Source organism: Geospiza fortis, unplaced genomic scaffold, assembly GCF_000277835.1.
Source record: "Geospiza fortis unplaced genomic scaffold, GeoFor_1.0 scaffold240, whole genome shotgun sequence".
Taxonomy (NCBI): domain Eukaryota; kingdom Metazoa; phylum Chordata; class Aves; order Passeriformes; family Thraupidae; genus Geospiza; species Geospiza fortis.
In genome coordinates, this window is record NW_005054379.1 from 64,320 (window position 1) to 89,752 (window position 25,433).

The following is a 25,433-nucleotide window of genomic DNA, read 5'->3' on the forward strand; positions in this document are numbered from 1 at the left end:
CTGCAGACCTCGTGGAAGACGCGTGCGGTCGGTGCCCGGTGACTGCGTGTCCAGGGCTGTCAGACAAGGACTTAGGGTGTTCGCAGCCTAAGATGAACCCGCGTTTCTTCGCTGCTGTTATGCAGCAGGTGCTGGAATAACATTGTAGTGGGCTGCCCAGGGAGGTGGTGGTCACCATCCTTGGAGGTGTTTAAGGAAAGACTGGACATGGCATTTAGTGCTGTGGTCTGGTTGACAGGGTGGTGTTGGGTTCGATGATCTCGAGATGTTTTCCAGCCCAATTGCTCCTGTGATTCTGTAAGTGAAGACTGCAAAGGAGGGGCCCAGTGTAGTCCAACTCTCATTATTTCTGGCTCCACAGCAGCTGGGAGCTCTGGTTTGCTGTGTGCACCAAAAATTCTTTGTGCTCTGTAACCAGATGAGTTTGATTTTGTATTCCTACAGCATTTGCTCTTTTGTGTTCATTTCTTTATGCATTGGCAAGGGAGGACTTTCTCCCTTTTTGCGGGGTCTATTGCCTGTTTTTTAAGGTCTTAAAGGGCTTTTTATTGTGATGGAAGCACGTGGTAAAGTTGACCTTAGGACTGGCCCTCCCTGAGGACCTCCCTGTTGTAGGTTAAGCCTGGCTGGTTGCTAAACCCCACCCAGTTTATTGCTTGCTTCCCCCTACCCCTGCCCATCCCAGCCTTGTGAGATGAGCAGAAAATCAAAATGGCAAACGCGTGAGAAAAGGTGTGTCAAGATAAAGACAGTTCAATAGATCCTGTGAACATAAGCAAAGCAGAATTGGGGATTCATTCAGCACTACCTGCAGATGTTTCCAGGAAAGAAGGGATCAATCACTCATAACAGGTACTTGGGAAGACAAATGCCATAACTCCAAATGTCCTTTCTTTTTTCTTCCCCTGGCTTTTACTGAGGAGCACAGTGCCACATGTTGTGGGATAGCCCTTCAATCTTCTGAGATCAGCTGTCCTGGCTGCGTCCCCTCCCAGCTTCTTGCTGATCCCCAGTGGTCAACCATGGTGCAGTGTGAGAAACGGCCCTGGTGCTGCACAATCATTGCTCAGCGTTACCTGAAAACAGGGGTGTGCTGTCAGCGCTGTTGTGTCACAAATCTGAAACAGCACCATGTGAGCCACTGTGAAGGAAGTTAACTCTGTCCCCACCAAAGGCAGTACAGATCAGTGTTTCAGGACATCCTCAGTCTGTTAATTGTGCTTCAGAACAACATGCACACGTCTTTTGTTCAGTTGGGTTTGAGTCTTTCATAAATACTTTGATTCTTTTAGTTGAAGCTTGCCCCTTATGACAGCATGATAAAGCAGTGTTACTGTCTTCTGTTTCAGTGTCTGGAAATTCAGGTATCAGACTAGTTGGCATGGCATGTCTTTAGGAAACCCATACTGCCTTTTATTCAACTTGTCTCTTACATCTTTACTTGTTTTGCATTGTCCTTCAGGATGTCATTTTTATGTCACAGCAATCACCTTACTGGATCCTTTGCTGTCTGATTTTTTTTTAATGAAGACATTTTTACCATTTTTCACTTAGAGGCTACTGTTGCTGTTTCAGCAGATTTGTAAAAGACTTTTGTGTTTGTAATTTAACAAGTGCATCAGTGTAATATAATTTTAAGTTTCAAAACTAGACATTGGTGTGACTCTGAAAGGCACTCTGATCTGTTCTCATGGCCTAAAAACAGGCCTTTGCCATATAGCCTTCTGACACGGTAGCCCACCTAGCTGACCAGGGGAAGCCAGTTCATGTAAACTTTTTGAACTTCAGTAGAACTTTCCATAGTGGCTCTCACCCTATCCTTCCTTCTGGACAAAACATCCAGCACATACCTGTATGAACACATCATGTGATGTGTGAGCAACTGGTTCATGGGTTGGGTTACAGTGAATGGGGTGACATCAGACTGGTGACCTGTCACTGGTGGGGTCCCACAGGGCTCCATCTCAGCCCTGAGCTCCTCAACAGCTTCATAAATGACCTGGACACAGGTTTCAAAGGTATATTAAGTAAGTTTGCACATGATACAAAATGCACATGATACCTGTTGACTCCCTTGAGGACAGGGAGGCCCTGTAGAGAGACCTCAGCAAATTGGAGGGCTGGGCACACACCAGGCGTATAAAGTTCAAAAAGAGAAAGTGCCAGATTTTGCGCCTGGGGTAGGGCAGCCCTGAGTGTATGGACAGACTGGGGAACAAGAGACTGGAGGAAAATTACCTGAGTGTCCTGGTCTGTGGCAAGTTGAACACAAGTCAGCAGTGCCCTGGCTGGCAGGAGGGCCACCCGTGTCCTGGAGTGCATCAGGCACAGCATCACAGCCAGGCAAGGGAGGGGATTGTCCTGCTCTGCTCTGCTCTGCTCTGCCCTGGAGCGGCCTCACCTTGGGTGCTGGGGGCTGTTCAGGGTGCCACAGTATAAGAAAGACATTGAGCTGTTAGAGAGCATCCAAGGGGGTGGAACAAAGATGGTGAAGGGCCTTGAGGTGAAGCTGGATGAGGAGTGGTGAGGTCACTTGTTCTGTTCAGCCTGGAGGAGACTGAGGGGGGACCTCATTGCAGTCTGCAACTTCTTCATGAGGAGAAGTGGAGAGGCAGACACTGATCTCTTCACTCACAGCTGCTCAAGTCTGTGTCTGTAGCATCAGTCACTTTACATAGTTTTGTTTTCTATATACTGATTAAGTTTTGTTAAATATCAAAGAAATTAAAATTCTGTAAGAGAATTCTAATTTTTTAATATACTTTCTGTTAGATTTTATTTAACTGCTCAGAAATCCTGTGCTGCACTCTGATTAAAAACTCCACATAACATAGGTGGTGTGGAGAAGGTGAATGAAGAATTCCTTTCCACCGTCTTTGCTGTACAAAGAGCTGTGGGTGTTGAGTGGAACTTGCAAGATCTCATTTAAAGCACCTAAATAGGCACCATGTGAGAAGCCCTCTAAACTCTTTGCTCAAGGATTTTCTGTACTAAAAGTGTCTATGAACTCACAGTGTGGGACAAATTAATTCAGCCATTTAACAGAGGCTGCTAAATGCAAACTAATAATCTGCAGCATTTGCCTGAATCATAGAAAGTAGCTGGAGAGAATTTTGAAAAGCTTGACTGTATGTTTATACTTTTTTATATTTCTTGGAAAACATTTACTTCTGACCACCGTATTTAAAAATGTGTAAGTGAACCATGGTTGTCCTTACGTACAGAACCAAGGCCTAGTTCCAACATAAAATTACAAAACTCTTTATGATTCAGTTGTAATTATACTGCAGTCTTACTATGAGCAAGAGCCATGAAGCTGAACAGTGGTGGAGTCAGCAGATTTGGGATGATCATAATAGTTGGTGGTTTTACTTGTACTTTGAAAATTATTTCTGCATAAGTGTTAGAAAAAGTACTTACGTACCAAGTTTTCCAGGGAAGCTAAGAGCTATTCATGTGTTAAGTGTGAGCAGCAGTTTGACTGCTGAAGTTTTTCTGGAAGTCACAGTTTACATATCATCTACTTGCAAATGTGTAAGAGGAATGTTCACTTTTGTTGTAATAAAAGTCATCAAACCACTGTTACATACAGCTTTGTTTTTAATATATCACCTATGTTATGTAATTTTTTTTAAGTTACGTAATTTTTAGAAGGCTTTATGGTACTGGTATTTTCAGCTGAAAGGAGAGAGCCTTCCAGAAAAAGAGGTGGGGTGGAAGAATGTGTTACTACTATTGCAAGCTTGTAGATCAGTGATTAGTATTAGAAAATAATATGTCAGCTCCTAGAGCTGATTATTTGATGAGGAAGTACCAGCTACGTGTTGGTCCTAGCATGGCTTGTTGTGTATAACTGCTTTCTTGTAGCCTAATGTTTATACTGGTTGCCCATAAACACATCTTGAAAGTAAAAGCAACAAATCTATCACTGTAAAGAACTTCAGAATACTTTCTTAAATTTTCCAGCGATGACAAGGCGGACAATACAAGCGGCGCTGGGGAAGCTAGTAAACCTGCAGAGATGCTTACACAGAGAAGAAAACGTATCTCCACCATGCCAAATCTTGTCAAACCCAGAGCCGGACCATTGTCTGCTCAGCGTTCTGCACCAAAACCACAGAGGCGAACATCACAAGCTTCTGATGGCAGTGCTTCACTTCAGAAGGATCCCTCCCCATCAGAAAAGAGTAATGTTGAAAGCTCTGTGAAGTCTCCTATGCTTCCTGAGAAGAAAACACCTGTGCCACAAGTGCCACAGTTTTCACCGCTAAAAAAATCTGCGAACAAAGAGCAAACTGTTGGCGTAGCTGCTCAGAAAAATGATGATAGCTTGCAGAAGAATATACCCTCTCCTCTCAAGGAGAGACCAACACAGGAAAGATCACGAACACAGGAGGAAAAGCTACCTGTGAAACCTTCTCCCGAGAAAGTTAAACGAACATGTTCTGACCGCGAAAGGATCCTCAAAGCTCGGAAATTAAGAGAAATGCTTAAAGAAGAGCTGAAGAAAGAACGGATGGTAAGGCCTCTGTGTTGAGCAGTGCTTATCTGTGAAGGGCAAGACATTTGTTTCACCCTGCATGCATTATCTCTTTGCAGTAGTGTTTTCTGATGATTGTCAGCTGCTCACTGTTAGTTGTCTGTCTTACCTCATAACTCTCTATTTGTTTATTAGCAGCAGCAGCACTTTGTTCCTTAATAATACAGATTTTACAAGGAATTGCCTAAGTTTTTCTTTGATTAGACCACAAGTCTTTTTGGCATGACACCTGGTTTTATTTTGTAGTCAACATTCCAATTTTGAAAGTTTCACACTACAGCAGGGAAGTGTGCTGCAAGAAGCTTGGATTTGGGATATTTTTTTGGGGATATTTTTTCAAGCTGATTATTGTCAGAATTCTGTAATGTTGAATAACTTTTAACTTATTTGTGCTAAATATTGAATGCTTCTGAAAGGGTAAGTGACTTAAAGGTCTGTAATGCCCTCGCTGAGAAAGGGGCACTTTTAAGATAGTCTTGTTTTGGTTCTTGGGAGTGGGGTGTGTGTGTGGGGGTGTGTGTGTGTGAACAACAAAATTCCATGAACGGGGTACTTCATAAATAAACAAAAGTAATAATAATTTGTGAACTATAAAATATTTTCAGAGTGAATCTAAGTGCTTATTGTTTTCTTTGGTTTCATTTGTTTTGTATGGAAGAAGTTGAAACACAGGCCTCCAGTAATTGAAGGACATTCTCCACCAGATCGTTCTAAAATGACCATGAGAGACTTAATATACTATCTGCCAGAAAACAATCCTATGAAGTAAGTATGACTTCTTGTCTCTCTCCTTAGGTTAAATTACTTTTCGACCTCTATAATACTAAATATGGAGTATTAACACAGATAAAGTGTTGTTGCAGTGGTAACAAAAGCTTCTAGACTAGCTTCTAGTTTTCACGTCTGTTTAATTCTAGTATAGAATTGAGAATGGAGCTTAGTGTACTTGTTGAAACACACAAACATTAATCTGTCCCTAGTGTTGATTTATCTCTGCAGAAATACAGACTAGTAGAATTTTTTTTTCCAACTCCCTGCTCTGAAATTTTTGGTTGTGGCTGTTAGGGATAATTGCCTACCAGACCCAGTGGACTTAGGAAGCTAAGCATTTCTCCTTCTAGGTGCTGAAGTGCAAAATGCACTGCAAGACCCTAGTGGTGTTTACCGTGGATGAATGTAGTTGCTGCTGCTGCACTGACATGTTTCACTAGTGCAGCTGGCTGTACAGACTGCCACAAACAGAGCAGAGCAGGGCCTTTTTCCTGCAACTACCAAAAGCAATCGCATGAATAGAAGTTCAGTTATCCAAGTCCTTTCACTAGTAGATGTTATCCAAGTTCTTTCACTAATGGATGAGTTTTCTGGTATCATCTGTTATCACTTGCTTCTTAATATTTGTGTGCTTGTGTGTTTTATTTATCACTTCCCTTATTTTTTCTTTTTGCACTGAATAGTCCCCAAGGAGGTAAAAAGCAAGATGCTGTCATGTTACCTGTATCCATACAATGGATTTCTGCTTGAAAAATCTTTTTTTGTCCTTGCTTGTACAAAAAGGGCAAAATTTACTAATTAGTGGTGGTTGTGTAGTTCAATCTAGATGTGATACAAAGAACTGAAAAAAAAAAAGCTTTGTGTTTCTTTGTCCATTGTGCACTAAAAGCCAGTTTTGTGGAAGAAAGCAGAAATATATCTGCACAAACAATCATCTCTAGCTTTTTATGACATTCTAGGTCTTCATTGGTAGAAGAAAAGAGAACAGGAAGAAGTTCTGCACTGAGTCAAATGAAAGAGTAAGTCTTGATGGTGAAGTATAGTCGGAAAGTTTTCTGGTGTAAAAAAACCCTCATTTCTGTAATAATACTAAAAGTAGAGGTATATTTTTTTATTGTTCAAATATGACAGTCTGATTATAAAAATTGCAGTTTTGGCTGGTATGGCCATTAAAGAACATTTTGCTTTCAATGTTAAGTTTTATGTATTTCCATTTTAGAGTAGAATAAAAAGCAGGTTTCAAAGTTCACATATTGACTGATTTCTTGATGTGTTGTGTTGCTGGGTGCTTTATCAAATTGTTGAATGTCTGTTGAATGAGTAGGAATTCAAAACACTGAACAGTATTTTTGTGTGCTGTCTTAAAAATTGTAGACAGGAAGAGAAAAGTACTGCTGATCATGAAGAAGAGGAGGAGGAGGAAGAAGAGAATGGGGAAGAGAATCAGGATGGTCCCCTTCTCGTTCCTCGTGTGAAAGTAGCAGAAGATGGTTCCATCATTCTGGATGAAGAAAGGTGACAAATTCTGTGCCTGACTCATGGACAGTATTGCATTACAGCTCAGTTTGCAGATAGAGGACTACTTTGGATGGGGATGAGTATGAGTGTATTTACGTTTGAGAGTTGAGCTACACTGACTTAGGAAACAATGCAAAGATGTGGCAAAATACGAATACCAGTAGTCTGCATCTCTGTAGTGGCATACTTTATGAGAAGTGTTTTTGGGGAAAGAGATAGAGAGGAAGATGACATATTTTATTACTGTGAATGAACACTGAAGATTTGTCAAACTTCCAGATGTCTTCTGTTTAGCTGACTTTTTTGCTTCACATAGTTAACATGGGTCTGCTTACTGTTATTTGGTTATCAGTATGATTTGCTCCAGCTTTGCATCTTGCCTGTTGCTGCTTTATTCTCCTGTCAGTGTTTTCAGTAACTTTGCTTAGAATATGATGTTTAAAAAATAGATTATAAAATTTCTGAGTTCCCTAAAGGTATTAACATGAAATTTATGCCAAGGTTTAAGGATAAAAGTGGCCTGGTAAAAGAATTTGAAAATACTGTAGAAGGATATTGAGTTGAGAGGCTGTCATGGTTTTAGAAAATAGATTTCTCAAATGTTAAAAAGTTTGTTTGTTTGTTTGTTTTTTTTTTGAAGCTACTTAATTATTTCTGTCTGTATGATATCTTATAAAACAGAAAAAGCAAATTTACTTACAGAGGGTGAATAGGGTAGTGTTCTTGCTGCATTCTCCCATTAAAGTACGTGTTAGTGTAATTATTAAAATTAATTACACACTAGACATGTTCACTTGTGGAAAAAAAAATTGAATAGCTGTCTTATAAATATCTACTATATTTTTTTCTTAGCAATATTTTGAGGTGAGTCTTCTTGTGTGTTTTCTTTTCCAGCTTAACTGTTGAAGTTCTAAGAACAAAAGGTCCATGTGTTGTTGAAGAAAATGATCCCATCTTTGAGCGTGGCTCTACAACTACATATTCTAGCTTCAGGAAAAGTTTTTACACTAAGCCATGGTCAAATAAAGGTGAATGTATTTTTGGTTTCAAGCTTTGAGTCCACAGAAAAGTTATAGTTTTCACCTATGCTTTATACTTGACAGTTTTCATTCTCAATGGAGTAAATGGATCTACTTACATGTCATCTCATGTAATCTCAACCCTCCACACTCTTATAACAGGCAGAGCTGTGGTATTTACTGTGAAAACTGGCCTTTTGAAAAAATCCAGTGCCTTTTAATATGCAGGCTGCCTGTGCTTTTTTTCTGCCATCGATGTTTAGATGCTGAGAAAATGCTAGTCTGCTTTACCAAGAGCATAATTTTGGATTCTGGTTTACAGATATTTGAGTTCTCTATGGTACTTAAGTAGGTTCTTCCCGCATGGGTGGGAGTAGATTGTATAAGGTATTTCTGTGTGGACTGATTTCAGTGCAAGTGGACAGATGTGTTCTTATGAGTGGGTAGGTTGGGTTCTTCATTACTCCTGCTATGAATTGACTATTATCTCTGGGTTTACAGTGCTGTGCAAGACTTCTTATGATTGGAAATTACTTTTTACTGCAATAGATGGAAAAATTAGCTTCAGAATTCCCTGTGGTCTCTTTAGAATGCACTCTTTTCCTGTTGATAATGGAAACGGTAGATTTACATTATGTTTTCCTGATTTCTGTTTGTGCTTATGTTCATAATAAAAATGGATATGGACAATTTGGGGTTGGTTAGCTTTGATTTACTAGCTTTAAAAAGCACACTTCACATTCTGCAGTTTTGTAATAGTTTAGACAGTTCTTTCTGTTGATAGTTCATTCAGCAAATGTTATTAGAGGGACCTAGGTAAAATAACAAACATGTTCCATGCATACTCACGTGGAGTTGCAGCTACAGTAGACAACCTCAGAGTTACTGATCTTATGAAATTAAGTTTGCAAGTTGTTTTTATTTCTGATAGCAAGAAGGATGGTTTAGTAAATATTAAAGTATGTGTAATTTTGTCTTTCTTTTCCCTTATAGAAACAGACATGTTCTTTTTAGCTATCAGTATGGTAGGAACAGACTTCTCCTTGATTGGGCGGCTGTTTCCTCATAGAGCCAGAGCAGAAATTAAGGTAAAAATTAAAGCACTCCATAAAGAAATCAAGCATCTGGTTTTACTTTTCTTTTTTTTATTTGCATTCCTATGCTTCCTCTACTAGTGTTGATAATTTTGGTGCAAATTTTCTCCACTTTAGTGCTTGTTTTCTGATACCTGTTTCAAGAGGTTGTAAGTATCTGAAACATTAGAATGCTGGTTGAATTTCAATGAATGCATGTAGTAAATGTATCATCCTTAAACACATTTTGTTTTAGTTAAAGAATGCTGATAGGCCATTTAGGCTGTTTGGTGAGGGCCTTCTGTGTTATCTTTTTTGTTGTACACAGCTGGGAAAGTCTTTGGTGTTTCAAACCTTGCTCAGATTAAAAGTCATGTAAAGGTGTAGAAAATAATAAACGTATTGCTGGTGATAAGCTGTGGTAACAGATTTTATATTTAAAAATTAGTTACAAACTTGTGTTCTGTGGATATGTATGTGAATTTCAACAACTGTAGTTGGTTTGTTGCACTGAAGGCTTAGTTTGAGCTGCCATTTTGTGCAACATATTGTTGCATTTCTTGCTTAATGATAAACACAACTGTGCATTTGCTTTTAGAACAAGTTCAAACGTGAGGAAAAAGCTAATGGATGGAGAATAGACAAAGCTTTCAGTAAGTAAATATTCCCTACCCTACAGGCATCTATTTTGATGGTATTTTCTGTGCTTTGCCTTGTTTGAATTACTTAGAAGAAAGTTTTTGCTCATAGATGAATCCAGAAGCTGTGGAGTCTTAGGTTTTCATTATAAGTATAATTCACAACAACAATCTTTAGGTTTGTTTTCTATCTTTTCTGGATGTCTGCTAAATAAGATTAATATAAACTTTCTCTGTATATTCAGTTGAAGATAATTCTTTTTATTAATGGGAATTTCTAGCACATTTATTTATTGTAAACTGCTTTGAGACTCCTTAAAGACTGACTTTGTTAGTTGAATGAAGTACATATGTCCTACAGCAGTATGTCCATACATTATTTGGTACTATGGTATAGTTAATGTGTTTGTCAATCCTTAAATTTTTTGAACTATTTAGTTTTATAACTTGTTTTTTAAAGCCAAACTACCATATTCCAGTCACCTTTATGTCACCTTCAGCCCCTGCTCAAGTGATGCAGAAAATACTTTCAAGAACTCTCTGTTTAAATGTATATGACCTTTGCTTTTTAATGTATCACTGATGATTTTACGAAGATGAAACTTGAAAAAATAATCAACTTTGAAATCTGTTCTATTTCTTTGCTTTAATCTGATAGAAGAAAAACGACCCTTTGATTTTAAATTCTTTGCAAAGCAAAAGAAAAGAAGTCTCCAAGGCCACAAAAGAAGTCAAAAGGTATTTTAAAAGAGTGCTTGAGATGACATTACAGAGCAGTGGTCAGTAATGTGTTGCTAGCAGAGGAGAAATCATGTAGGGCGTCACATACTCCTTCCCTGTTGTAGACAGGACAAGAAGATCTTAGCTTCATAGTGGAAATTTTTCAGATGTAGTTTACTGATGTACAGGATGGTAATAATTAGTGACAGAGCAGAAACATGATACCATGGTGAAAATGCTGTTCCACCATCTGAAGTGCTGATATTCAAATTTACTGAGTGGTACATATCTTCATGAGTTGCTAATGAATTCACTTCTAGAAATTTTTTAGGCCAAATTCATATTTTTGGCAAACTCTTCTGTGTTGAAAGTTTTCTTGCATTTAAAAGCCTCTTCTTTTAAGGGTTCTGTTTCTCCTTTGATAGTAGTTGAACTTCCTGAGTCTGAGCAGTATGATTATTTTCAGGGAATGATGTAAAAGTTGTTTTATCTTTCTGGTTTGTTCAAAATAAAGATTACATTTAATTACTGTTGATCACCGCTGTGTTTTACTACCTCAGTACCTGGAAAGGACCTTTGACAGATGTGCTTTAATTAAAAGCAGTTATACTGATACAGTTTCATACATTTCCTGCTAATTTTGTGGCATTGTTCACTTGTTTCTTCCACAAGGACCTATCATTTTGTAAATGGTATTGTGAAACAAACAAGTGAACATCTTTATAAAGAGGATGCTAGCTAGGAATAAAGATCTCTTAAAATTGAAGAAGTTGCTGCGTTTCGGTACCCTTGGTTTTGGATGTGATTAAATAAAATATCTCATGTATTAGGACTTAAAACTATGTAGAGAAATCTTGTTTCTGCACTTTAGTGGTGGATTAAAGGTATGTAATGCATAAAACAATGTGAGTATGCTTTTCTTCTTCTCATGCATTTTTGAATTCTTAATTACAGAGAAATTAGTTCATTTAAGATTAATAACAAGGAAAGGAAAAGTTCTTGGTGGTTAAATAGAAGTTCAAGGCAAAATGTCCTTAAAATAGGGGGTTTAACTCATTAAACCCAGAAAATAACTTGTTAATTATTAGCTAGATAAAATTTCAGCTTCCTTATGTAAGCTAGAATGATCAACTGTTACACATTTCTTGATGAAAAATTGCTTTTGTATGGCATATGTTCTGTAACCATCATCACCTATTTCTGCAGACATACAAAAATTCTTTATAGGAGTAGCAATGTCTTTTTTTCCCTGAACCCAAATGTGACTGTATAAACTGCAAAAAAGCACAGGCACAATAACATTTACTAAATTGGCTTTGCATCCCATATTGCCTTTCCCCTGGTGAAGGGTTGTCCCATGTACAGAATTTGTTTTACATTAAATGCTGACTCTTTTCTGGCAAGTCAGTGGCTGATGTTCCCCAGTCCTGCTCATACACCTGGCATTGTATTGGCAGTGATGCATGAGTACACAAATGTTTTTAGTAGAAATGCCTTTGCTGTTTGTGGCTCCTAGTACTCCACCAGTCTATTGACCAAGAGCTGTATTGTCTCGATAGTAAAAGCTGCCAGTGCAGAAGCTGCTAATGATCAAGATGAACCTCGGGAAGCTGGAAATTCTGATGCAGAAACAGAAGCAGATGGTGTGACAGCTGAGAAAGAAAATGAGGAATCTTTGGGCATTTCTGAACGAGCAGAAGAAGAGGTTGCATTAGAGCCAGCATTAGCAAAAAAGAAGAGAAAGAGGAAGAGAAAAGATGATCTTGAACAAGAAGTGGAGAATATTCCAGAAGAAGTACCTGTTTCTTCAAAAACTGCTGAAGAAGGGAAGTCCTCTAATAAAAGTAAGAGGCAAAAATGTTCACTTTCAAGTGTTCAAGTAGAAATTTTATAGAAAGTCGTTGCGAACTTTAAAGTCAGAATTTGGTCTTTGATTTATGTTGTTGATCTGCCTTGTAGGAGGTTGTGGAACAATGTGTTTTAAAATCAGCTTTCATTATAAATCTAAACATACTTTGTTTTAGATAAGAATAGTTCTCTTAAATCTTAATACTTACATCTTTTCTAGTGAGATTTTAGTCTTATATTTACTCTTCTTCACCGTAGCTAGGATTTGATTATTGAAATTCCAAGATGTTTCCCAGAATGTCCAAACTGATTTAATTCTTATTAATGTCAGGGAAGAAAGTGATACATGATGCAAGCAGTGATGGTGATACTACCTGTAGAGAAGAAGCGGATTGTGCTATTGAAGGAAAGGAAAATGAGACTGCTGTTATAGAGGAAGAGAGAACAGAGTCCTGTTCACCAGTGAATAAGCAAATGGAGAGAGAAGGTGGTGTCAATTTATGCAGGTAATGTTTATAATGGAAAGCTTAGGCAAAACAAAAAAATAGCTTAAAGTTTTAATATTGGTTTTGTTTATTCATGATTACCACCATTTAACTGCCACTGAATGTGCAAATTTCTGAGAACTGTCCTGGGGTCTAGTAAGCTGTTTATGATTTATATGCTCAAAATATTCTCTGCCCTAATGGGCCGCCCTTGCAAAATTAATGTACATAATTACTAAAGTAATTTCCAAAAGTTATTTCATTTTTTAAGAGTGTTTAGGAAGACCATTGTTTATCCTAACTTCTAATATTTCTCCTGAAGCACGGGTTGATAATGTTGCTAAGTTGAGTTACTATATGCTTGGAATTTTTATCTGTAATCAAATTGTTCTTGTGGAAAAGGAATGATGCTTAGATTTTATTTATGCAGAATTTGGTTGAGATTCAAGCTTTTGGGTTCAGTTTTGGGAATACTTTTACTAAAAAGAAAGTGAATGCTTGATTATTAACCTCATTATATGTGAAAGTAGTAAATTGAAAAATTCATTATCATACTGTGAGTGCTGCTTCAGGATTTTGTGCGTTAATTTGTTGTATTTAGCTGCATTGTAATTGTTTGTTGTTTTATACATATTCCCAGAAACTTCCATTTTCTTTAGTAGTTCATTAGAAGTATGTGAAGGGACAGTTACTTCCTTTGGACTCAACCTTGTTACGAAAGATCAGAGAAAAAAAACATTGGCATGCAGTTGTTTGTGTTAAAGTTTATTTTCTTAAAAGCAGTCAGTCTAGTATAATGAGATGAGATTTTTACATCATCTTATAATTGCATGGCAAAAGTACAAAAGTTGTTTTAAAGCTAATAATCTGCAAATATTAATAACATTTCATGAGATTCTCTGAAACATGGGTAGTTATTTAGTGTCAAAATTGCATTGTTTTTCTGTGCAGCTTCCTCTGTCTGTAAGCAGAAACACCGTTTTTTCTACAAGTACACTAATGTTCCTGTATGCTTTTATTTATTTCAGCCTTGAAGATAGCAATGATGTTATACTAGAAGCAGAACCTGCTAAATTGAGAACCAGAGATATTAGAGATCGTGCATCAGAGGAAAGCCAGATTCCAGAGTTATCAGTTTCAAATATTAGAAGCAAGGAAACAGAATGTGTAGAAACTACAGAATCAAAGGTATTACTATTTTTTCATGTAGTTCATCTCAAGATCTTGCCCTTGATCATTAAAAGTGGTTTGTAAATCAAAGCCATTTTTGGATTGTTTTTGTGATGTTTTCACCATCAAGTGGAAAACAATCAACAGGCCTAAGAAAATCATCAATGTCATATCTTGTGGGCTTAATTGGCTGTCCATTAACCTAAATGTATTCAGAGAGTATACTGTGCAGGCCTGACTTACCTCATAGACAATTTAAACAGCTGAACAGTTGAATTGTTCAAAAGTGAATGACTACAATATGAATAGCTAGAGCTTGGAGCAGGATTTTGCTGGCATATGCTTGCTGGCATATGCTTACTGGCACGGTGTTGCAAACTGATTTGAGTGGAACGCACATTGGGTTGTTTGTGCTGCTCCATCAGTGATCTAGATAACGGAGCAGAGTGTAACCTCAGCAAGTTTACAGATTAGGCAAATCTAGAAGGAATTGCTTCCCAAGGGCAGAGACATCCAAAGGTTATATTGGCCTCCAGAGGGACCTGGAGAGTCTGGAGAAGTGGGCTACGGGAACCTCAGGAAGTTCAGCACGGGGAGATGCAGAGTCCTGCACAAGGGGATGAGCAACCCGAGGCACCAGTGCATGCTGCAAGCCACTGTGGTGGAAAGCAGCTTTGCAGAAAAGAGCCTGGCTGTCCTGGTGGTCTCTGAGTTAAACATGAAGCAGGAGAAGTGCTGTGGCTGCACAAACAGTGAATGGTGACCTGGGCTGCAGCAGGAGAAGTGTTGCCAGCAGGCCAAGGGAGGTGATCCTTGCCCCTTGTTCAGCACTGATGAAGCCACACCTGGAGGACTGACCAGTTCAGGGCTCCCTGGTAGGAGAGACCTGGAGGCACTGGAGACAGCCCCTCAAAGGGTCACACTGACGGTAAAGGGCTGGAAGCATCTCTCCTGTGACAAAAAGCTGAAGGAGCAGGAACTGTTCAACCTGGAGAGAAAGCTCAGAGGGAGCCTTCTCTGAAGGATCTGAAGAGATCCCTCTTCAGCAGTTCCACAAAAAACCCAAGGGAGGCCACAAACAGGACAGATCCAGGCTCTTTCCAGGGGTGCCCAGTGCCCAGAGACAATGGGCAAACACTGCAAGACAGGAGGTTCCTTCTGAGCACCAGGAAATCCTCTTTCACTGTGAGGGCCTATTTTAAAATAGATTTTTGACTGCTCTGTGTAAGTTAAGACTGAGCAAAACGTGGGACACAGTACTGGGCAACCAGCTCCGGATGCCTTGATGTACTGGTTTTACGTGGCCTGGTTTTGGTAGCAAGGGGCTAGAGGGGTGGCTTCTGTGAGAAGCTGCTGGAAGCTTCTTCCATGCCCAGTAGAGCCAATCCCTGGTCGCTCCAAAGATGTTCATGCCACTGGCCAAGGCTGGGCCAATTAGAAATGATAGTTACGCCTCTGTGACCACATACTTAAGAAGAACTGAAAACAAAAAGTGTTTGCAGAGCTGTAATTGCAATCAGAGAAGAGCAGAGAGAGAACATGTGAGAAGAACAACTCTGCAGACACCAAGATTAGTGGAGAAGGAGGAGCAGGAGCTGCTCCAGGCACTGGAGCTGAGATTCCCCTGCAGGCCATGGTGCAGCCCATGGTGGAGCAACTGTGCCCCTGCAGCCTGTGGGGATTCACAGGGATGCAGAGATCCACCTGCACCCCATGGAGATGCCCATGCTGGAGCAGGTGGATGCCTGGAGGAGGCTGTGACCCTGTGGGAGACCCATGGAGAGAGGGGCCCTTGAAGGGCTGCACTCCGTGGAAGAGTGACTGCAGCAGTTTGAGGGGGACTGGTGCCCATGGGATGGAGCCAGGTCAGAGAAGCTCATGGAGAGCTGTCTCCCATGGGAGGGACCCCAGGTGCAGCAGGAGAATGACTCCTCTCCCTGGGCAGTGGGAGCAGCCTCGAGTGATGAACTGACCATAACTCCCATTGCCTGTTTTCTTGCACTGCTGGCGTAGGAGGTAGAGCTGGAAGCAGGGAGAGGTGGGGGGAACGTATTCTTAAGGATTTCTTTTACTTCTCATTATCCTGCTCTGATTTTGTTAGTAAAAAATTCATTTGGTATTTCTAAGTTGAGCCTGTTTTGCCTCTGATGGTGTTTAGTGAGTGATCTCTCTCCTGGTCCTTATCTCCAGCTGTGAACCCTGCCTTAAATTTTCTCTTGTCTGTTCATCTGCAGAGAGGAGTGAGTGAGCAGCTTTGGTGGGTGACTAGCATCTGGCCCAGGTTAACCCATTACAGTTGATCGGGGGGTTGGACCAGAGGATCTCTAGCAGACCCTTCCACTCTCAACCACTGTGGAAATCTTGTTTCTGATTTTTGTTACATTACCGTAGAAGATCATCTAAGTTTATTGTTTCTTTCCTACGACATCTCTCCCTCAGAGTGAAGATATACATCACTCACAAAAACCAGATGGAAAGCAGAGTGCATCAGAATGTGGTTCACAGTCTGAAATCATGTAAGTATAACTATTTTACCTTGCGGTGGCACTTGAACTAAACCTGTATCTACTCAATTTGAATGTAGTACCAATTGACCATAGCAGGTTGAACCAGTCATGAGATCGTGATGGCTTGTTTTCCATATTCAGTGAAGCTTTTTGGTAGAAATTTTGATTGCTCAGTAGTAATCCATTAGCTAAGATCTAAATCGTAGGTAGGAATAGGGAGAAGGACTTAGCTAAACTTTGAGAAAAAAGCCCTAACCTTTCTGCAGCCAGCAAAGCAAGAGAATGATGAAATTCTGCCACATTGTGGGTAAAGCTTGGCTGTGAAATTTAATTTTTGGTTTTTTAATAGAAGGGCCTCACTGAATTCTTTGACATTCATAGTTGTCCATGAGAGCTTATTAGCTGTACACGTCACATGTATGTGTGTTTCTTCTTTCCTGTTTGGAAACTGTTCCTCTTTGGAACTTGGTGCAAGCTTCTAAGATAGAAGATACTCCAAAATGTCTCTGTCTTATCTGTACTCCTTTATGAAGTTAATTTTGGTGACTGTTTCTTATCCTGAGAAATCTTATAAGAAGTAGTCTGTGCCTAAGGTTTCCATTTTTGCATGATCTTCAACTTATTTCATGATGCAGTTTTTTAAAGGTAGTTTAGAGATGAGGTACTAATTAATGCTAAGTTGGTTTTCATACTTCTATCTTTCCCTTTTTGAAGGGCAGCTCACTGTTATGATAAAGACTGTCAAAGCTTTATTTGTCCTGTTCTAGGGAGAATATAAGAAAAGGTAGTAGTTCTCAATCTGAAGATAATTGATAAGATGTAGGGCTGTGTCTGTGTGTGAATCCCAGGACATGCCATTGCAGTGGTTAAGGACAAAGACAGTGATGTACATACCCTATTCTTCAGTAAGATGTGGATGCTGGCAGTAGGACAAGGTATTTGAAAAAACGTTTGGTTTTCCATGACTGAGATAGCTTTGAAAGGGGATGGGGGGACAGAAGAGGCAGATGCAAAACATTGTATATAGGGTGGATTTATATTATTTCTATATAAAATTAATTACACTGACATGAATTGTGAATCTCGAGGAGAAAAAATATTCCTATTTATTTAATAGCAGGAAATTATTCCTTTTAAGTATTTTGAAGTAGATTCCACTGAAAGCCAGCAAAGTTAAGGTTTATTTGATGCTCTTTTCATAACTTTGTAGCATGTCTTTTAATATCAGAAAGATGCAATGGGGTTTTTTTCTGTTTATTGTCTTGATGCATGCAGTGTCTTGACCCGTGCAGTCTGTGATGGTCTTGAGGTACATCTTGAACCATATAAGACTTTCTCTTTGGTAATAAAGTATATCACCTTTCTTTGTGTCATAAGGAAAACTGAAAAGTCAGCAGATAGAAGGCGCTTGCAAAGACCTAAACCAAATTTAATGAGATCATCTGGAAGGAAGGAGACAGCAACACAAGACAAAATGGAAGCCAAAACTTCTTCTCCAATTCTTGCAAATGATGGTGAAAAGGTCAGAAAGAGGAATGTTATTTAGTGTGTTGTTCTTGATACTGCATCTGTTTTGCTCAATGGGGATACTGTAGGCCAGCCACAGAAATAACATTTTGGGAACTGCTACTATGATACTTGCACACTTGTCAAAGAGTAATATTCCTTGCCTCAGTTGCAGTGCTCTGAAGAGGAGAGTAGAAGAAAACATAATGAAGCCACAGAAGTAGAAAACAGGGATTTGGATACTGCATCTCAGTAAGTATTGAGATCACTTTTCCAGTCTCCTGGTATGAACTGACTGTAACTGTTGTTTATTCCATATAGTTCTCCTTGAAAAAGATAGCAATAACTGTGAAGCTTTAATGTAAATTTCAAAATTGACTTTAGCATTTTTTGGAGGATATCAGGTGGTACTAAAATAGAAGGTATATACTTCTTTTCTGGAAAGTTGATGAAGGTATTGAAGTACCAGCAATGCCTGTAATTTGAGAGGGTGAGAGTGATAACTATGGCTTTGTTTTCCTGCCAGCCTCAGTTATCAGGTAATGGCTCTGCTTCTGGTGCTTGCAGAAGCAGCTGTGACATGCAGTCTAGTTAAATTCCTCACCTGTGTGACAAATTAATTTCTTTTTAATGCATAGATAAATGCACTGTAAGACTAAACAAAGCTTGTTTCTTATGTGAAGCAGCTTCCATAAGTTTGGGCAAATCTTTCTGAAGACAACAAAATTCAAGTAAAGAAATCTGTGCAAGACTGTATGGTATTTATAGGCTTGAATATTATGGAGTAAATGTTGTTATTGTGGATCCTTTGTGCAGAGAACCTGAAAAAACTGCAGTTGCAAAGACAATAGTTAGAGGATATCGACAGAGATTTAAACCTAATGTTACAAGCGCATCTGGAAGGAAAGAAGAGCCTGAAAAAGATCCAGGAAATGATAAAATATCCCATCTACAGCTTAGGGGAGAAACTGAGAAGGTATTTAGTAAAGTAACATAACTGAAGATAATAAGCTGCTGGGTACAACAGTAATGTTATCTTTTTTTCTTTACTTTTTTTGCTCCTGAGTATGAACAGGAATTAGCCACTTATTTAACCTGCTTTCAGTGGTAGTGTGGTACTGCTTAGTAACCTCAGCTATGGTAAGATGTTGTTACACAAACAGCAGATACCAATAGTCTTTCATGTCCTGCAGCACTTACAACTTCAGGTGTTTGCTGTGGTTTCTACTGCACCTGTCTGACTGAGAAATTTATCCTGTAATTGTTTGTGTCTCATAAGCAATCTATTTTGTCTCCTCTTACGAACAGTTACTTGGTTGGTTAGGTGATGCTGTACTTTATGAATGTAAGACAGTTCATGTCATAATACTCTGTTTTTGTTCAGAATAATGACCGTGGTAGTAGATCTGATGATACCAGTGAAGATACTGCAGAAAAAGATGGCAATGTCCTGGAGACCATGTCTCGGTAAGTATGAGAAAAATAAGAAGATAAGCACTGCTGTCCTGCAATTTACCATTCTTGTCACTTCTGGTAGTATTTTGTAGTGTGGTAATTATAGAAGTTTTTGAAGAAGCTTCTGCGCTACAGAAATTGAGGGCAAAATAGAAATCTTCATTAATTTATTAAACATTTATTAAGCATTTTCATTTTTAAAGTTGTACTTTTAAATTATAAGTCAGTCATGTAAATGTAAAAAAGCTGAAAATTTAGTCCCTCAATAACTAAAATAAGCCTTAGCTATTCACTTTTAATACTAAAATGCTTCCATTTCAGTGGTTAAGTATTTAAACAATAGGAGTAAGCGTACTTAAAGTGTAGTTAAGTGTTAGATGTCAAATAAGAGGAAGAAAAAATTTCAATATGTGCAATGTAATGCACATATTTATTAAGTGTTGCATTTTTCTTCAGTGAAGTGGCAGCTGTAGTGTAAAAGGAATAATATGTTTTATAGAAGGGATTGTAAAAAATAAAAACCGAAAAAAGCCAACTTTCCCCAAATACTTCTCTGCAAAAAAATTCCTAAAACAACCTAAACCAAGAAGAGAAATAAAAATCCAAAACCTCAAGCTCATCTTTTAAAGGGAGATACTTGAGGAGGATCAGTGGAGATAAAGTGGGTGTGATAATCTACCAGAAAAAAATTTTCAGTTACTTTCATTAACCTGCTCGGCGACTTGATGCTCAGTGTAAAAAGTTGTAGGAGAATCTGACCATTCTAGTGATGCACTACTGATACTTTTACATTAATAAGATAAAAAAATTATTTTTGTATTTTCTGAATTCACTGAATTTTACATATTTTTAAACTCTTTATTAAATTAGGTCCATCTGCCTCTAGACTAGATAGGAACACCAAGAGCTCCATTATGGATCAGAAAAAGGTCTCTCTACTGTCATATCCTGTCACCAATGGGAAGAGGACAATAGCAGGGCAAGCATAAGTTTAAACTCTCAGTCCCAGCAGATACACTTCCAATTTTATTCTTTCAGGAAGCTAGTAATACATTTTAGTAAGTGTATGTTAATAACTGTTTAAAAGAAAGGGAGGGGAAAAAAAGCATCTGTTCTCCAAGTCTCCTCCCACTTTCAGATGTGATATGTACTTCAGGGATCATATATGTTTTTCCAGGTCTAATGAAACAGGTGGTTTAAAAGAAGATAGCAAACAGATTGTATTGAATCAAACACCTCTAAAAAGAGGTAGAATACAGAGACCAAAACCAAATCTAGGAAGAAATACTGCAAGGCAAAAAGAACTGATAGATGAAAAAGATCCTGAAGAGGAGACAACAGAAGGTGGAGAAGCAGAAAAAGGTATCACACACCATCGAGATGAAAACAATTATCCCTGCCTCAAAAGTGTAAGTTTCTTGAGCAATTGCTTATGCACGCTGTTTTGTTGGGTCCTTAATAGAAGCCTTGGTAACAAAGACCTAGGTACATACTCCATAATTTGTAGGGATAGGCTTTGCATCTTTATTTATTATTTCAGAATAAACTAAATTTGTAGTCATAAAATTTCCTCATTTTTGCACTTGGTTTCTGTTTTCCATGGTGTTAAGTTTAAGTGCAGTCAGCAACCAAGTACCAGCTCACTTGCTCACTGCCCCACCAGCAGAACTGGAGACAGAGCTGGAAGGGTAAAAGCTGGAAAACAGGGGCTGAGATAAACCCCTGAGTGCTGGATAACCCTGAGTAAGGTTTAGTACGGAAAGCAGAAGCTGCACTCATGTGCAGAGCATAACCAGAAACTCTTCTAGTACTTCCCATGAAAAGGCAGGTGTTCAGTCACTTCCAGGAGAGCTGGGCTTCATCACACATAATGGTTACTTGGGAAGACAAAATCCACTTCCCCCAGTTTGTATGCTGAGCTGCCTGTCCGTGACTCAGAAGGACGTGGAATATCCCTTTGGTCAGTTTGGGTTATCTGCCCTGACTGTGTCCCCTCCCATCCTTCCATACCCCCTCAGCTTCCTCTCCAGCTTGGCAATATGAAAAGCAGAAAAGGCCTTGGCTCCATGTAAGCCCTGCTCAGCAATAATTAAAACATCTCTGTGTTATCAGGCCTGTGTGCAGCATAAACCCAAACCACAGCCCCACACTTAACACTGTGAATAAAGCTAACTCTACCTTAATCAAAACCAGCATACATGGAAATGGAATGTATCTGACTTGGTTGTATTGTGATACCACATCTGAAAAGAGAAATGCAAAGAAAAAATGCCTTGGAAGAAGAACCACTTAAAAGAGAAAGTATAAAGAAAAAGAACTTTTTACTTTTATAGTAGAAACTGATACTAGTTGGATGACAAGAAGCAAGAGAAATCTTAGTGTTTCTGTAGAAAATATTTAAACTTTCTCATTTTCTTCCTGCTCTCCTAGAAGAGAAATTGAGTAAATATTTCATCTTAACAGAGTGGAACTTTTATTCATTTTAGGATTTAACAGTTTATGAAGGCACTCAGCTATCCAGTGTGACATTAGAAGATGTTTCTGCAGATTCTGAGATGAACTCAAATAGAAGCCAGTGTTTCCAAGAAAAGTCATCAGAAGCAGAAAACAATGAAAATGAAAACAGATTGTCAGATGTTTCCAAACTGGTTTCAGATTCTAGTACAGGGTAAGGTTATTTCACTTCATTTGAGAGAGGGAATGGTTCGAAGCTATCAGTATCTCTAGGTATTATACCATATTGCATTCAACTTTGGCATTACAAACAAGTTTTGTATATATATATAAATACATATTTATCAAGACAATCAAGACAGTACAAGACTTTAACTAACAAAACCCAAGAGGTTGAAAGCATTAAATTGATATGCTGTTGGATGTTAATTTGATCTTTGGACTATTGGCCTAATTTTCAAAAAAGTGCACTTTTCTAATGTTCAGTCCCTGTGATTTTCTTCTCCATGTTGGTCTCCACAGTGCATCCTAGTGTGCTTTTATAGATCCTTGAGTACAGGGTCTGGTTTCCTATTAAAGTGCCTCCTAAAAAAAATAGTCAACCACAGGTATTCTGTAAGTCTTCTGGGTGGTTTTAAACATGATTAGAAGAAGGTATTGGTAAAATGTATGTATCATGGTAAAATGTCTCAGCTTGTCTTCCAGGTCTCAAGTGGAAGGGGCAGTTAACTTCTTTGCTTATCTATTTATAAGATACAGAGTCATTTAGTCATGATCGCTATGTTTTTATTGGCTCTTTTTTCCTGTCACTAATGTTGTTATTGCTCTGAGAGCTGTATACAAGGATGCCATATTGTCCCATGTCTTTGATTGTTCTTTTGCTTGTTTTTGCAGGGAATCTCATCCTCAGAAGGAAGAGGAGAAAACTGTTGTATCATCTGCTAGACTACTGAGGGCGCGATTCCAGAGACCAAAGCCAAATTTAAGAATACCTAGTAGAAAGGAAGTTCTGGATGTAAATAGTAAAGGTGCATTGCAGAAAGATACCAACAAGAGAGAAAGTTTGATGCAGTGTGATAGTGAATGTAGCATCCCTCCTGACACCCATGTAAGGCTTTTATTTTTTTCCTTTAATTATATTTGAGCTTTTGTTTTTGTGAAATGAAGTAGTGATGATTTTTAAAAATACAAAGTTAAGTTTTTGAAACAATTTTTTCAAAAGCTTAAATTTTCTACCTTAAAACTTGTGTACTTTTCACTTGGTCATTTGTGAGGAGAAGATGACTCACATATGATGGTATGATGAATCTCTTGTTACATGTCCAGATGTCTTTCTGACCCAAAGTGGCATTATAGAGATGACAGGGAAGAAAAAAAAGTATTAATAGAAGATGGCAGAGATTTCAGGCTTTTTTGTCTTAAATAAAAAAGTATGTATTTGTCCTGGAAAGACTGGGAAATCATTAGTGAGCAGTTACAGAGTAGTTTGTAGGAGAGTGCAAAAAAAACTCTGAATTTTTCAGAGAGTGGTGAATACCAAACTTCATAGACATCATAAACTTTCCTTTTGGTTTATTATTACAGCTTTTTCTGGTTCTTGTGTTTATATTTTTTCAGAAAGCAGGAAAATGTGAAGCCTTAAATGCACTAGAATCCTTGGGAAAGGAGAAGTCAGTTTGCTCTCAGGAGATTTCTGAGAGGCCAAGTTGTAAGTCCCCAAAAACATTTTCAAGATCAGAGGATAGTGGACTGGAGTTCTGCCTATCTGAAATTAGCCAAGATGACATTTCTACTACTATTGCAGGGTAAGGGCTTATCTACTTTTGATCCTTGACTTTAACAATGAAAGAATTTTACAAGGAAATCATTGTGCCAGTGGATTGCCATCTGGCAAACATGAAAATACTGCACAAAATTTCCATTCTCATAGTTTAACATCAGTGATACTACAATTTCAGTAGCTTCTATGCTAAGCATGACATTAATGAGCATTCACTTTATAACTGTTTCATTATCTGAAAGACTGGATTAATTTCATGTAAGCAGGGAAATACTAGTTTGCTTATCAGAGAAACCATGTGAAAACTGCTTTGGTTTTATAGCAACAAGTAGTCAGTAAGTTAGTTAATTCTGTTGTTGGAAGTATTTAGAAGACCAGTGCTTCAAAATTTTCGCTGGAACAAATTGTCGTTTGTAATTTAAACTCAGCTGAACTTTTAGTTCACAAGATTTCTTCTCAAAACTCTGTGTTTTTTGTGTGTAATACTAATGGACCTGTGTTTGTGTTTGTACTAAGTTTTGGATTATTTTTTTCTGTCTTAACTTTGCATTGATGACGCAAACAGCACTCAAGAAGAACATCAATATGCACCTCTCCCACCTATTCAGCTGGCACAGAACAAGACGTACAAGCCAAACTTGGTAAGAACTATTGGAAAGAAGGAGTTACAAATATCAGAAAATGAGAGCAAGAAAAAGCCTGAAGCAGAGCAAAAAGATGAGTTTGACAATACTGTCATGGTAAGCCTTAATAAGAGTAAGGTTTTGCCTTCAAAGTTGGTTTGAAGTGCATGTTCACTTTTATGAAATGAAATGAAAACATTGAAGTTGCATTGCCTGAAGCTGAGACAATATATTAAATTAAAAAAATTCCCAAACCCTGCTAAGCTGAGGTATTGTAGGTATGAAATCAGTGAGGTCTACAACTTGAACTATTAATTCTTTTTTTTACAAATTATCTGCTTTTGATTGAATTGCAGGATGGGAAAAAATGTACATTTATACAAACTCTAGAATAAAAATACATAAGAATTACCTTTTTTTCTCATTTCATCTTTCCTGTTTGGATAAATCAAGTCTGAGTTGAGCAATCTAGTATAGTGAAGGCAGAAGACGGCTATTTTTATGAAAAAAGGGATTTTATTAATTTGCTAATCTTTAACTGGCTTCATCACTACGATACCTGATGATACTCCTCTATTTCATACAAGTAAATGACACTGTGTATCCCCACGAACACTTTACTAGGGACTTGTAAAAGATGTGGAAATCCTTGAAAGCCATTTACAGTGTGATGTGCTCTCTCTAACTGTTTTGTGGGTTGCACATGAGTCATGTCGTGGATGTAGGGGTATCTATGTTGCCTTAGATTTGGAATACAGCTAAATTCTGCAAGTGTGACTGATGTTTTGGAGTGGTTATAGCTGGTTTTGTTATTGAGCCTATGAGAAGTACTTGTGTCCTGCATTCATCTCTCATCTCCCATCAGTGCCACAGTCAGCTCACCCCTAGCTGGGATAGTTCCTTGTGGTTTGGCTTTGGCTGCTTTGGACCTAAGGCCTGTGAACCATGCACATGCATCTGCTCTGTACTGGGCAAATCTGTAGAACCAGAGCAGGTCTGATGCTCCTCTTTACTAGTCAAGCTGTCACAGGCCTGAATTGTTTAAGGATGTGTTTGAGGGGCTTCTTCGTGGAACCAGTGTGGCGAATACAGACGTGAAGCTTATTAGGCCTTCTGGATCTTGAGGCTATATTATTGTGGCTTGGGTGTGTCTGTGCTGCCCTCGCCAGTGTCCAGTTTTCAAAGGTTTTCCATTTGCTGAAGTATCTTGTTTCCACAGTGCTTCATGTATTAGGGAATTGATTGAATACTAAATAGGTGAGTGTTTCCCATAATGCTTGGGTGCATATAGTGTTTAAGAATTTAACTCCAGGTATCCCCAGAGTA

General features: G+C 38.5%; 1 protein-coding gene across 1 annotated transcript in view; it reads left to right on the forward strand.

Moving 5' to 3' along the window:
• The first annotated feature begins 2,485 nt into the window (after positions 1 to 2,485).
• The window catches only part of BDP1 (B double prime 1, subunit of RNA polymerase III transcription initiation factor IIIB), a 49,195-nt gene continuing 26,247 nt past the window's right edge, over positions 2,486 to 25,433 (forward strand). The window contains 23 exon segments of the mRNA XM_031060287.1: positions 2,486 to 2,523; positions 3,967 to 4,519; positions 5,199 to 5,305; positions 6,271 to 6,330; positions 6,686 to 6,826; positions 7,724 to 7,857; positions 8,842 to 8,936; positions 9,520 to 9,574; positions 10,218 to 10,253; positions 10,256 to 10,297; positions 11,839 to 12,123; positions 12,459 to 12,633; positions 13,641 to 13,800; positions 16,222 to 16,298; positions 17,667 to 17,811; positions 17,965 to 18,047; positions 18,612 to 18,771; positions 19,180 to 19,262; positions 20,428 to 20,659; positions 21,737 to 21,918; positions 22,599 to 22,812; positions 23,322 to 23,509; positions 24,050 to 24,224. Of these exon segments, the coding sequence (XP_030916147.1) occupies positions 2,486 to 2,523; positions 3,967 to 4,519; positions 5,199 to 5,305; positions 6,271 to 6,330; positions 6,686 to 6,826; positions 7,724 to 7,857; positions 8,842 to 8,936; positions 9,520 to 9,574; positions 10,218 to 10,253; positions 10,256 to 10,297; positions 11,839 to 12,123; positions 12,459 to 12,633; positions 13,641 to 13,800; positions 16,222 to 16,298; positions 17,667 to 17,811; positions 17,965 to 18,047; positions 18,612 to 18,771; positions 19,180 to 19,262; positions 20,428 to 20,659; positions 21,737 to 21,918; positions 22,599 to 22,812; positions 23,322 to 23,509; positions 24,050 to 24,224 (3,420 nt within the window).